This window comes from Salmo salar, chromosome 06, assembly GCF_965601325.2.
Source record: "Salmo salar chromosome 06, fSalSal1, whole genome shotgun sequence".
NCBI lineage: Eukaryota > Metazoa > Chordata > Actinopteri > Salmoniformes > Salmonidae > Salmo > Salmo salar.
Window position 1 is genome coordinate 5,846,467 of NC_138296.1, and position 14,601 is coordinate 5,861,067.

General features: G+C 40.5%; 1 protein-coding gene across 2 annotated transcripts in view; it reads left to right on the plus strand.

Annotated features, from left to right (window-relative positions):
• The first annotated feature begins 572 nt into the window (after positions 1-572).
• The window catches only part of LOC106606184 (multidrug resistance-associated protein 1), a 70,058-nt gene continuing 56,029 nt past the window's right edge, over positions 573-14,601 (plus strand). For both annotated transcript variants that reach the window (XM_082976273.1, XM_082976274.1), the window contains exons 1-2: positions 573-732; positions 3,505-3,681. In XM_082976273.1, the coding sequence (XP_082832399.1) occupies positions 685-732; positions 3,505-3,681 (225 nt within the window). In that variant the 5' untranslated portion in view covers positions 573-684. The remainder of the gene's footprint in view (positions 733-3,504; positions 3,682-14,601) is intronic.

Sequence of the window (14,601 nt, forward strand, 5' to 3'; positions counted from 1 at the left end):
TGTATCCAATCATAATTCCATTATGGGATACTGTGTGTAGATCAGTGACACAATCCATTTTGAATTCATGCTGTAACACAAAATAATATGGATAAAGTCAAGGGGTGTGAATACTTTCTGAGGGCCCTGTTTTTACACTCCTTTCTGAAATGAAAAAAGACACCTTATTCCCTATATAGTGCACTACTTTTGACCAGTGCCCATTGGGAAAAGTGTGCTATTGGCATGTTATTCTAGAGGTTTTAAATAGACCTGCATGCACACCAGCGGTGGCCCCCCTCAGAGTAAAATAACAAGTGACACATACATACATACATACATACATACATACATACATACATACATACATACATACATACATACATACATACATACATACATACACACACACACACACACATACATACATACATACATACATACATACATACATACATACATACATACATACATACATACATACATACATACAGCTAAGCGCACTGTCACAGACACACACACACACACACACACACACTCACACACACCAGCTTAACGCACTGTTACGGATTGAGTTATAGCGTCCCCTAGCGGTAACCTTCTATCTTGTTTACAGGAGCGCCAACAGAAGTGCGCTTATGAAACCAAAGCAAAGCGGTCGCGCTGTTAACCCAAATTATCAGAGGAGAACTTGAACAACCGCGAATGGGTTTGGACAAGTTCTGCAGTGCGGACGGTTCCGACCCGTTTTGGGTAAGTTCCACTGTTCCGACCGAGCTAGCCAACTCGCTGTCTTTAGCTGCTTTACAATGTTGACGCCAACAGTTGTTTTCCAGCTTGCTATCAGCGGCTTTGCTTGTAATGACGGTGTCTGCCTGAACTAAGCTTGGTAATATTACAACGTTACTGTACTGTCTTTGGTAACACTAGCGTTAGCTAACAGTAGCTAGCTAGGTTAGTTAGCAAGGCCGTCGTTATGCCGGTTGGAATGTGTTGACTTGAGCTAACTAGCTAAGCTTAATTTTATTAATAATGTGTGAAATAGAGGTTGAAATAAAGTGGTAGTGTATTAAAAAAGGTATATCACTGTCAATAAAAGCCGACCATCGTTTTATTGTGAAGTTGTGTCTAGCTAGCTTAACAGCTTTCAGTGATTAAACACCATTGATTCCTATTATGTTAGCTAACCTGCTAGCTAAAACTCACTATTCTAACAACTTCATTCGAGTCTCACACTACCTCTGCTTTGTTGATGATGGAGCAAAGTGTTTCGATTAAATGTTCGCTAGGTAACTTTCATGACATAACACCCAGGTATGATGGCAAGCCTCTCTTGCTAGCAAGGTCCACAACACAAGAACGCTTGTGAATGCTACAGCAAGTCTATCAGCTGTTGCAAGATGACTTTGTTTGTTAAAACCTGTACACACCATCCACTACGAGTAGCAGCAACATAGAGAGGACATTATTATTACATTAGCTAGATAGAACCCCCCAAAAACTAACTAGAAACCTATTGTCAAATCATGTAGTATGTGTGGAATCCAACCAAACTTGTTATGACACTGAACTAGAAGATTAACTAGGCAAGTCAGTTAAGAACAACCTCTATTTACAATGACGGCCTCCCCCCGGCCAAACCCTAACGATACTGGGCCAATTGTGCGCCGCCCTATGGGTCTCCCAATCACGGCCGGTTATGATACAGCCCGGGATCAAACCAGGGTCTGTAGTGACGCCTTTAGCACTGAGATGCAGTGCCTTAGACTGCTGCCCCACTCGGGAGCACAAAAGAGTTACACACATTTGAAGTGACACATAATGTTATGTCATGCAGATAGAATCTATCTATATTGCCTAATAAGTAATCTGTCAGCTGGGCTGGCTAGATAGGGCTTTGCTCAGCATGACCTAAGGAATTTAGCTACAAGTGTTAGAGGTCCATTTGCCCAAATGTTAATAACAGGGTGTAGGTCTAATTAGTGTTAGGCCTAGTCTCGCTAAGCAGATGGGTTGCCTTGCCTTCCACAATGTTCCAGCTGTTGTTCTAGGTATGGGATTTCAGAGACTGTTAGGCCTAATAACATGCATTTTGTCAGTAAGGTCTATGGCTTCCTGAGTTATGATAACATGCAATCTCATCACCCATTCCCACAACCCTTTGGAACCTGTTATGAGAGACCTGGTAGTGTGATTGTACACTTCTATATTCTACAGGGCTTTGTTGTCTATTCACTGGCTCAGTTATTGAACCAAACAAATTCCAAAGGGGTAAGAGGGCTTGTCTTGAAGCCAAAGGGTATTGAGACAAGTGCTTTCCAAAATCACTGAACTGGTCACTGGTCATGAGTACCTTGGAGTTGCTTGTCCTTTAGTAGCCATGGTCAGACTGATTAAACAGTAGGGTTATTGAACACATACACAGTATGACTCAGGATTCAGGTAAAAACAGCTGTCATAACATGTTGTGACAGTGTTGTGTCAGTGTTGTCTCGTGACAGTGTCGTGACAGTGTTGTCTCGTGATCGTGTTGTCTCGCGACAGTGTTGTGACAGTGTTGTGACAGTGTTGTCTCGTGATTGCGTTGTCTCAGTGTAGTGTTGTGACAGTATTGTCTCGTGACGGTGTTTCAGTGTTGTCTCGTGACAGTTTTGTCTCAGTGTTGTGCTGACAGTGTTGTGAAAGTGCTGTCTCAGTGTTGTCTCAGTGTTGTGTTGTGACAGTGTTGTCTCAGTGTTGTGTCTGTTGTGATATGACAGTGTTGTATCAGTGTTATAAACGCCTTATGAACTCAGGATTTTGGTAAAGTGTTATCAAACAATACAGCCAAAAGCGATAGACTTTAGTAAAGGAACGAGAGAGGAAGTTGTGTCTGTGTGTGGCAGGCCTGGCACCCTGCCTCCAGTTCCCTCCTTTGTGCCAAGGCAGGAATGTTTATGTGGGCTTTATTAGAAACACCTCATTCACTGAGATGAAGAACAGACGCTGTGGTCACACACACACACACACACACACACACACACACACACACACACACACACACACACACACACACACACACACACACAGTGTAGTTTTGTATGAATGAATTAGTCTCTGTAGCTCTACTAACATTAGGCCTTGTCATAATTCACTATCTGAACACAGCAGTCTGAGGTTGTGTCCCATAAGGCACACTATTCCCTATATAGTGCACTACTTTTGACCCCCAATGGCACCCTGTTCCCTGTATAGTGCACTACTTTTGACCCCAAATGGTTCCCTATTCCCTATATACAGCATTACTTTGGACCCCAAATGGAACCCTATTCCCGATATAGTGCACTACGTTTGACCCCAAATGGTTCCCTATTCCCTGTATAGTGCACTGCAGTTGCCCAGGTCCCATAGGGTGTCATTTGTTAGCCTGCCCTGTCTGGGTGCCAGTCTCTTTCTGCTTAGGTCACCATGTCCTTATCAAAACTATGTTGAATGAGCTGTTGTGTCTCTCAGTCATCTGTCATTTAATCCCCCCCCCCCCCCCAGGATTGGAACCGTACGTGGCACGTGGGAAACCCAGATCTGACCCAGTGCTTTCAGAGCACAGTGCTGGTATGGGTCCCCTGTCTCTACCTCTGGGTCTGTGCCCCAATCTATTTCCTGTACCTCAAAAGCCATGACCGGGGCTACATATGCATGACCCACCTCAACAGAGCCAAAACCGTGAGTCCAGGGGGGGGCTGTGTGTGTGTGTGTTTCTATAGGGAGAGTCTGGGATGGGGGTGGTGGTGTGTGTATGTGTCCATGTTCTTCTGCATGTGTCTGTGTTATCTGTGTTATCTGTGTCTGCCTGTTTCAGCGGTTCTTACAATGAGATAAGACCAGCATCCCGGAGTCGCCTTTGCACTGTTGACGTTGAGACTGGTGTTTTGTGGGTACTATTTAATGAAGCTGCCAGTTGAGGACTTGTGAGGCGTCTGTTTCTCAAACTAGACACTCTAATGTACTTGTCCTCTTGCTCAGTTGTGCACCGGAGCCTCCCACTCCTCTTTCTATTCTGGTTAGAGCCAGTTTGCGCTGTTCTGTGAAGGGAGTAGTACACAGCGTTGTACGAGATCTTCAGTTTCTTGTCAATTTCTCGCATGTAAATAGCTAGACTGACAAGTTTCAGAAGAAAGTTCTTTGTTTCTGTCCATTTTGAGCCTGTAATCGAACCCTCAAATGCTGATGCTCCAGATACTCAACTAGTCTAAAGAAGGCCAGTTTTATTGCTTCTTTAATCAGGACAACAATTTTCAGATGTGCTAATGTAATTGCAAAAGGGTTTTCTAATGATCAATTAGCCTTTTAAAATGATAAACACGGATTAGCTAACACAACATGCCATTGGAACATATGAGTGATGGTTGCTGATAATGGGCCTCTGTACCCATATGTAGATATTCCATAAAGCCGTTTCCAGCTACAATAGTCATTTACAACATTCATTTGACATTTACACTGTTTTTCTGATCAATTTTATGTTATTTTAATGGTCAAAAAATTATCTTTTCTTTCAAAAACAAGGACATTTCTAAGTGACCCCAAACCTTTGAACGGTAGTGTATATAGCAAGATAACACTCTCTGAACAACCAGAGAAACATATATAGCAAGCTAACACTCTCTCTCTCTGAACAACCACAGAAACATATATAGCAAGCTAACACTCTCTCTCTCTGAACAACCAGAGAAACATATATAGCAAGCTAACACTCTCTCTCTCTCTGAACAACCAGAGAAACATATATAGCAAGCTAACACTCTCTCTCTGAACAACCAGAGAAACATATATAGCAAGCTAACACTCTCTCTCTCTCTGAACAACCAGAGAAACATATATAGCAAGCTAACACTCTCTCTCTGAACAACCAGAGAAACATATATAGCAAGCTAACACTCTCTCTCTGAACAACCAGAGAAACATATATAGCAAGCTAACACTCTCTCTCTCTGAACAACCAGAGAAACATATATAGCAAGCTAACACTCTCTCTCTCTCTGAACAACCAGAGAAACATATATAGCAAGCTAACACTCTCTCTCTGAACAACCAGAGAAACATATATAGCAAGCTAACACGCTCTCTCTCTGAACAACCAGAGAAACATATATAGCAAGCTAACACTCTCTCTCTGAACAACCAGAGAAACATATATAGCAAGCTAACACTCTCTCTCTCTGAACAACCAGAGAAACATATATAGCAAGCTAACACTCTCTCTCTCTGAACAACCAGAGAAACATATATAGCAAGCTAACACTCTCTCTCTGAACAACCAGAGAAACATGTATAGCAAGCTAACACGCTCTCTCTCTGAACAACCAGAGAAACATATATAGCAAGCTAACACACTCTCTCTCTCTGAACAACCAGAGAAACATATATAGCAAGCTAACACTCTCTCTCTCTCTGAACAACCAGAGAAACATATATAGCAAGCTAACACTCTCTCTCTGAACAACCAGAGAAACATATATAGCAAGCTAACACTCTCTCTCTCTCTGAACAACCAGAGAAACATATATAGCAAGCTAACACTCTCTCTCTCTCTGAACAACCAGAGAAACATATATAGCAAGCTAACACTCTCTCTCTGAACAACCAGAGAAACATGTATAGCAAGCTAACACTCTCTCTCTCTGAACAACCAGAGAAACATATATAGCAAGCTAACACTCTCTCTCTCTGAACAACCAGAGAAACATATATAGCAAGCTAACACTCTCTCTCTGAACAACCAGAGAAACATATATAGCAAGCTAACACACTCTCTCTGAACAACCAGAGAAACATATATAGCAAGCTAACACTCTCTCTCTCTCTCTGAACAACCAGAGAAACATATATAGCAAGCTAACACTCTCTCTCTGAACAACCAGAGAAACATATATAGCAAGCTAACACACTCTCTCTCTGAACAACCAGAGAAACATATATAGCAAGCTAACACTCTCTCTCTCTGAACAACCAGAGAAACATATATAGCAAGCTAACACTCTCTCTCTCTCTCTGAACAACCAGAGAAACATATATAGCAAGCTAACACTCTCTCTCTCTGAACAACCAGAGAAACATATATAGCAAGCTAACACTCTCTCTCTCTCTCTGAACAACCAGAGAAACATATATAGCAAGCTAACACTCTCTCTCTGAACAACCAGAGAAACATGTATAGCAAGCTAACACTCTCTCTCTGAACAACCAGAGAAACATATATAGCAAGCTAACACTCTCTCTCTGAACAACCAGAGAAACATATATAGCAAGCTAACACTCTCTCTCTCTCTCTGAACAACCAGAGAAACATATATAGCAAGCTAACACTCTCTCTCTCTCTCTGAACAACCACAGAAACATATATAGCAAGCTAACACTCTCTCTCTGAACAACCACAGAAACATATATAGCAAGCTAACACTCTCTCTCTGAACAACCAGAGAAACATATATAGCAAGCTAACACTCTCTCTCTCTCTCTCTGAACAACCAGAGAAACATATATAGCAAGCTAACACTCTCTCTCTCTGAACAACCAGAGAAACATATATAGCAAGCTAACACTCTCTCTCTGAACAACCAGAGAAACATATATAGCAAGCTAACACTCTCTCTCTCTCTGAACAACCAGAGAAACATATATAGCAAGCTAACACTCTCTCTCTCTGAACAACCAGAGAAACATATATAGCAAGATAACACTCTCTCTCTCTCTGAACAACCAGAGAAACATATATAGCAAGCTAACACTCTCTCTCTGAACAACCAGAGAAACATATATAGCAAGCTAACACTCTCTCTCTCTGAACAACCAGAGAAACATATATAGCAAGCTAACACTCTCTCTCTCTCTGAACAACCAGAGAAACATATATAGCAAGCTAACACTCTCTCTCTCTGAACAACCACAGAAACATATATAGCAAGCTAACACTCTCTCTCTGAACAACCAGAGAAACATATATAGCAAGCTAACACTCTCTCTCTCTGAACAACCACAGAAACATATATAGCAAGCTAACACTCTCTCTCTCTGAACAACCAGAGAAACATATATAGCAAGCTAACACTCTCTCTCTCTGAACAACCAGAGAAACATATATAGCAAGCTAACACTCTCTCTCTGAACAACCAGAGAAACATATATAGCAAGCTAACACTCTCTCTCTCTCTGAACAACCAGAGAAACATATATAGCAAGCTAACACTCTCTCTCTGAACAACCAGAGAAACATATATAGCAAGCTAACACTCTCTCTCTGAACAACCAGAGAAACATATATAGCAAGCTAACACTCTCTCTCTCTGAACAACCAGAGAAACATATATAGCAAGCTAACACTCTCTCTCTGAACAACCACAGAAACATATATAGCAAGCTAACACTCTCTCTCTGAACAACCAGAGAAACATATATAGCAAGCTAACACTCTCTCTCTCTGAACAACCAGAGAAACATATATAGCAAGCTAACACTCTCTCTCTGAACAACCAGAGAAACATATATAGCAAGCTAACACTCTCTCTCTCTCTGAACAACCAGAGAAACATATATAGCAAGCTAACACTCTCTCTCTGAACAACCAGAGAAACATATATAGCAAGCTAACACTCTCTCTCTGAACAACCAGAGAAACATATATAGCAAGCTAACACTCTCTCTCTCTGAACAACCAGAGAAACATATATAGCAAGCTAACACTCTCTCTCTCTCTGAACAACCAGAGAAACATATATAGCAAGCTAACACTCTCTCTCTCTGAACAACCACAGAAACATATATAGCAAGCTAACACTCTCTCTCTGAACAACCAGAGAAACATGTATAGCAAGCTAACACTCTCTCTCTCTGAACAACCAGAGAAACATATATAGCAAGCTAACACTCTCTCTCTGAACAACCAGAGAAACATATATAGCAAGCTAACACTCTCTCTCTCTGAACAACCAGAGAAACATATATAGCAAGCTAACACTCTCTCTCTGAACAACCAGAGAAACATATATAGCAAGCTAACACTCTCTCTCTCTCTGAACAACCAGAGAAACATATATAGCAAGCTAACACTCTCTCTCTCTGAACAACCAGAGAAACATATATAGCAAGCTAACACTCTCTCTCTGAACAACCAGAGAAACATATATAGCAAGCTAACACACTCTCTCTCTCTGAACAACCAGAGAAACATATATAGCAAGCTAACACTCTCTCTCTCTCTCTGAACAACCAGAGAAACATATATAGCAAGCTAACACTCTCTCTCTCTGAACAACCAGAGAAACATATATAGCAAGCTAACACTCTCTCTCTCTGAACAACCAGAGAAACATATATAGCAAGCTAACACTCTCTCTCTGAACAACCAGAGAAACATATATAGCAAGCTAACACACTCTCTCTCTGAACAACCAGAGAAACATATATAGCAAGCTAACACTCTCTCTCTGAACAACCACAGAAACATATATAGCAAGCTAACACTCTCTCTCTCTGAACAACCACAGAAACATATATAGCAAGCTAACACTCTCTCTCTCTGAACAACCAGAGAAACATATATAGCAAGCTAACACTCTCTCTCTCTCTGAACAACCAGAGAAACATATATAGCAAGCTAACACTCTCTCTCTGAACAACCAGAGAAACATATATAGCAAGCTAACACACTCTCTCTCTGAACAACCAGAGAAACATATATAGCAAGCTAACACTCTCTCTCTCTGAACAACCAGAGAAACATATATAGCAAGCTAACACTCTCTCTCTCTCTGAACAACCAGAGAAACATATATAGCAAGCTAACACTCTCTCTCTGAACAACCAGAGAAACATGTATAGCAAGCTAACACTCTCTCTCTCTGAACAACCAGAGAAACATATATAGCAAGCTAACACTCTCTCTCTCTCTGAACAACCAGAGAAACATATATAGCAAGCTAACACTCTCTCTCTCTCTCTGAACAACCAGAGAAACATATATAGCAAGCTAACACTCTCTCTCTGAACAACCAGAGAAACATGTATAGCAAGCTAACACTCTCTCTCTCTCTGAACAACCAGAGAAACATATATAGCAAGCTAACACTCTCTCTCTGAACAACCAGAGAAACATATATAGCAAGCTAACACTCTCTCTCTCTGAACAACCAGAGAAACATATATAGCAAGCTAACACTCTCTCTCTCTCTGAACAACCAGAGAAACATATATAGCAAGCTAACACTCTCTCTCTCTCTGAACAACCAGAGAAACATATATAGCAAGCTAACACTCTCTCTCTCTCTCTGAACAACCAGAGAAACATATATAGCAAGCTAACACTCTCTCTCTGAACAACCAGAGAAACATGTATAGCAAGCTAACACTCTCTCTCTCTCTGAACAACCAGAGAAACATATATAGCAAGCTAACACTCTCTCTCTGAACAACCAGAGAAACATATATAGCAAGCTAACACTCTCTCTCTCTGAACAACCAGAGAAACATATATAGCAAGCTAACACTCTCTCTCTCTCTCTGAACAACCAGAGAAACATATATAGCAAGCTAACACTCTCTCTCTGAACAACCACAGAAACATATATAGCAAGCTAACACTCTCTCTCTGAACAACCAGAGAAACATATATAGCAAGCTAACACTCTCTCTCTCTCTCTGAACAACCAGAGAAACATATATAGCAAGCTAACACTCTCTCTCTGAACAACCACAGAAACATATATAGCAAGCTAACACTCTCTCTCTGAACAACCAGAGAAACATATATAGCAAGCTAACACTCTCTCTCTGAACAACCACAGAAACATATATAGCAAGCTAACACTCTCTCTCTGAACAACCAGAGAAACATATATAGCAAGCTAACACTCTCTCTCTCTGAACAACCAGAGAAACATATATAGCAAGCTAACACTCTCTCTCTCTCTCTGAACAACCAGAGAAACATATATAGCAAGCTAACACTCTCTCTCTCTCTCTGAACAACCAGAGAAACATATATAGCAAGCTAACACTCTCTCTCTGAACAACCACAGAAACATATATAGCAAGCTAACACTCTCTCTCTGAACAACCAGAGAAACATATATAGCAAGCTAACACTCTCTCTCTCTCTCTGAACAACCAGAGAAACATATATAGCAAGCTAACACTCTCTCTCTGAACAACCAGAGAAACATGTATAGCAAGCTAACACTCTCTCTCTCTGAACAACCAGAGAAACATATATAGCAAGCTAACACTCTCTCTCTGAACAACCAGAGAAACATATATAGCAAGCTAACACTCTCTCTCTGAACAACCAGAGAAACATATATAGCAAGCTAACACTCTCTCTCTGAACAACCAGAGAAACATATATAGCAAGCTAACACTCTCTCTCTCTCTGAACAACCAGAGAAACATATATAGCAAGCTAACACTCTCTCTCTCTGAACAACCAGAGAAACATATATAGCAAGCTAACACTCTCTCTCTCTCTGAACAACCAGAGAAACATGTATAGCAAGCTAACACTCTCTCTCTGAACAACCAGAGAAACATATATAGCAAGCTAACACTCTCTCTCTCTGAACAACCAGAGAAACATATATAGCAAGCTAACACACTCTCTCTCTGAACAACCAGAGAAACATGTATAGCAAGCTAACACTCTCTCTCTCTGAACAACCAGAGAAACATATATAGCAAGCTAACACTCTCTCTCTCTCTGAACAACCAGAGAAACATGTATAGCAAGCTAACACTCTCTCTCTCTGAACAACCAGAGAAACATATATAGCAAGCTAACACTCTCTCTCTCTGAACAACCACAGAAACATATATAGCAAGCTAACACTCTCTCTCTCTCTGAACAACCAGAGAAACATATATAGCAAGCTAACACTCTCTCTCTCTGAACAACCAGAGAAACATATATAGCAAGCTAACACTCTCTCTCTGAACAACCAGAGAAACATATATAGCAAGCTAACACTCTCTCTCTCTGAACAACCAGAGAAACATATATAGCAAGCTAACACTCTCTCTCTCTGAACAACCAGAGAAACATATATAGCAAGCTAACACTCTCTCTCTGAACAACCAGAGAAACATATATAGCAAGCTAACACTCTCTCTCTCTGAACAACCAGAGAAACATATATAGCAAGCTAACACTCTCTCTCTGAACAACCACAGAAACATATATAGCAAGCTAACACACTCTCTCTCTGAACAACCAGAGAAACATATATAGCAAGCTAACACTCTCTCTCTCTGAACAACCAGAGAAACATGTATAGCAAGCTAACACTCTCTCTCTCTGAACAACCAGAGAAACATATATAGCAAGCTAACACTCTCTCTCTCTGAACAACCACAGAAACATATATAGCAAGCTAACACTCTCTCTCTCTCTGAACAACCAGAGAAACATATATAGCAAGCTAACACTCTCTCTCTCTGAACAACCAGAGAAACATATATAGCAAGCTAACACTCTCTCTCTGAACAACCAGAGAAACATATATAGCAAGCTAACACTCTCTCTCTCTGAACAACCAGAGAAACATATATAGCAAGCTAACACTCTCTCTCTCTGAACAACCAGAGAAACATATATAGCAAGCTAACACTCTCTCTCTGAACAACCAGAGAAACATATATAGCAAGCTAACACTCTCTCTCTCTGAACAACCAGAGAAACATATATAGCAAGCTAACACTCTCTCTCTGAACAACCACAGAAACATATATAGCAAGCTAACACACTCTCTCTCTGAACAACCAGAGAAACATATATAGCAAGCTAACACTCTCTCTCTCTGAACAACCAGAGAAACATATATAGCAAGCTAACACTCTCTCTCTGAACAACCAGAGAAACATATATAGCAAGCTAACACTCTCTCTCTCTGAACAACCAGAGAAACATATATAGCAAGCTAACACTCTCTCTCTCTCTGAACAACCAGAGAAACATATATAGCAAGCTAACACTCTCTCTCTGAACAACCAGAGAAACATATATAGCAAGCTAACACTCTCTCTCTCTCTGAACAACCAGAGAAACATATATAGCAAGCTAACACTCTCTCTCTGAACAACCAGAGAAACATATATAGCAAGCTAACACTCTCTCTCTCTCTGAACAACCAGAGAAACATATATAGCAAGCTAACACACTCTCTCTCTCTCTGAACAACCAGAGAAACATATATAGCAAGCTAACACTCTCTCTCTCTCTGAACAACCAGAGAAACATATATAGCAAGCTAACACTCTCTCTCTCTCTCTGAACAACCAGAGAAACATATATAGCAAGCTAACACACTCTCTCTCTGAACAACCAGAGAAACATATATAGCAAGCTAACACTCTCTCTCTCTCTGAACAACCAGAGAAACATATATAGCAAGCTAACACACTCTCTCTCTGAACATCCAGAGAAACATATATAGCAAGCTAACACTCTCTCTCTCTGAACAACCACAGAAACATATATAGCAAGCTAACACTCTCTCTCTCTCTGAACAACCAGAGAAACATATATAGCAAGCTAACACTCTCTCTCTCTGAACAACCAGAGAAACATATATAGCAAGCTAACACTCTCTCTCTCTGAACAACCAGAGAAACATATATAGCAAGCTAACACTCTCTCTCTCTGAACAACCAGAGAAACATATATAGCAAGCTAACACTCTCTCTCTCTCTGAACAACCAGAGAAACATATATAGCAAGCTAACACTCTCTCTCTCTCTGAACAACCAGAGAAACATATATAGCAAGCTAACACTCTCTCTCTGAACAACCAGAGAAACATATATAGCAAGCTAACACACTCTCTCTGAACAACCAGAGAAACATATATAGCAAGCTAACACTCTCTCTCTCTGAACAACCAGAGAAACATATATAGCAAGCTAACACTCTCTCTCTCTGAACAACCAGAGAAACATATATAGCAAGCTAACACTCTCTCTCTGAACAACCAGAGAAACATATATAGCAAGCTAACACTCTCTCTCTCTGAACAACCAGAGAAACATATATAGCAAGCTAACACTCTCTCTCTCTCTCTGAACAACCAGAGAAACATATATAGCAAGCTAACACTCTCTCTCTCTGAACAACCAGAGAAACATATATAGCAAGCTAACACTCTCTCTCTCTCTGAACAACCAGAGAAACATATATAGCAAGCTAACACTCTCTCTCTCTGAACAACCAGAGAAACATATATAGCAAGCTAACACTCTCTCTCTCTGAACAACCAGAGAAACATATATAGCAAGCTAACACTCTCTCTCTCTGAACAACCAGAGAAACATATATAGCAAGCTAACACTCTCTCTCTGAACAACCAGAGAAACATATATAGCAAGCTAACACTCTCTCTCTCTGAACAACCAGAGAAACATATATAGCAAGCTAACACTCTCTCTCTCTCTGAACAACCAGAGAAACATATATAGCAAGCTAACACTCTCTCTCTCTGAACAACCAGAGAAACATATATAGCAAGCTAACACTCTCTCTCTCTGAACAACCAGAGAAACATATATAGCAAGCTAACACTCTCTCTCTCTGAACAACCAGAGAAACATATATAGCAAGCTAACACTCTCTCTCTCTGAACAACCAGAGAAACATATATAGCAAGCTAACACTCTCTCTCTCTGAACAACCAGAGAAACATATATAGCAAGCTAACACTCTCTCTCTGAACAACCAGAGAAACATATATAGCAAGCTAACACTCTCTCTCTCTCTCTGAACAACCAGAGAAACATATATAGCAAGCTAACACTCTCTCTCTGAACAACCAGAGAAACATATATAGCAAGCTAACACTCTCTCTCTCTGAACAACCAGAGAAACATATATAGCAAGCTAACACTCTCTCTCTCTCTCTGAACAACCAGAGAAACATATATAGCAAGCTAACACTCTCTCTCTCTGAACAACCAGAGAAACATATATAGCAAGCTAACACTCTCTCTCTCTCTCTGAACAACCAGAGAAACATATATAGCAAGCTAACACTCTCTCTCTCTGAACAACCAGAGAAACATATATAGCAAGCTAACACACTCTCTCTCTGAACAACCAGAGAAACATATATAGCAAGCTAACACTCTCTCTCTCTGAACAACCAGAGAAACATATATAGCAAGCTAACACACTCTCTCTCTCTCTGAACAACCAGAGAAACATATATAGCAAGCTAACACTCTCTCTCTCTGAACAACCAGAGAAACATATATAGCAAGCTAACACACTCTCTCTCTCTCTGAACAACCAGAGAAACATATATAGCAAGCTAACACTCTCTCTCTCTCTGAACAACCAGAGAAACATATATAGCAAGCTAACACTCTCTCTCTCTGAACAACCAGAGAAACATATATAGCAAGCTAACACACTCTCTCTCTGAACAACCAGAGAAACATATATAGCAAGCTAACACTCTCTCTCTCTCTGAACAACCAGAGAAACATATATAGCAAGCTAACACTCTCTCTCTGAACAACCAGAGAAACATATATAGCAAGCTAACACTCTCTCTCTCTGAACAACCAGAGAAACATATATAGCAAGCTAACACACTCTCTCTCTCT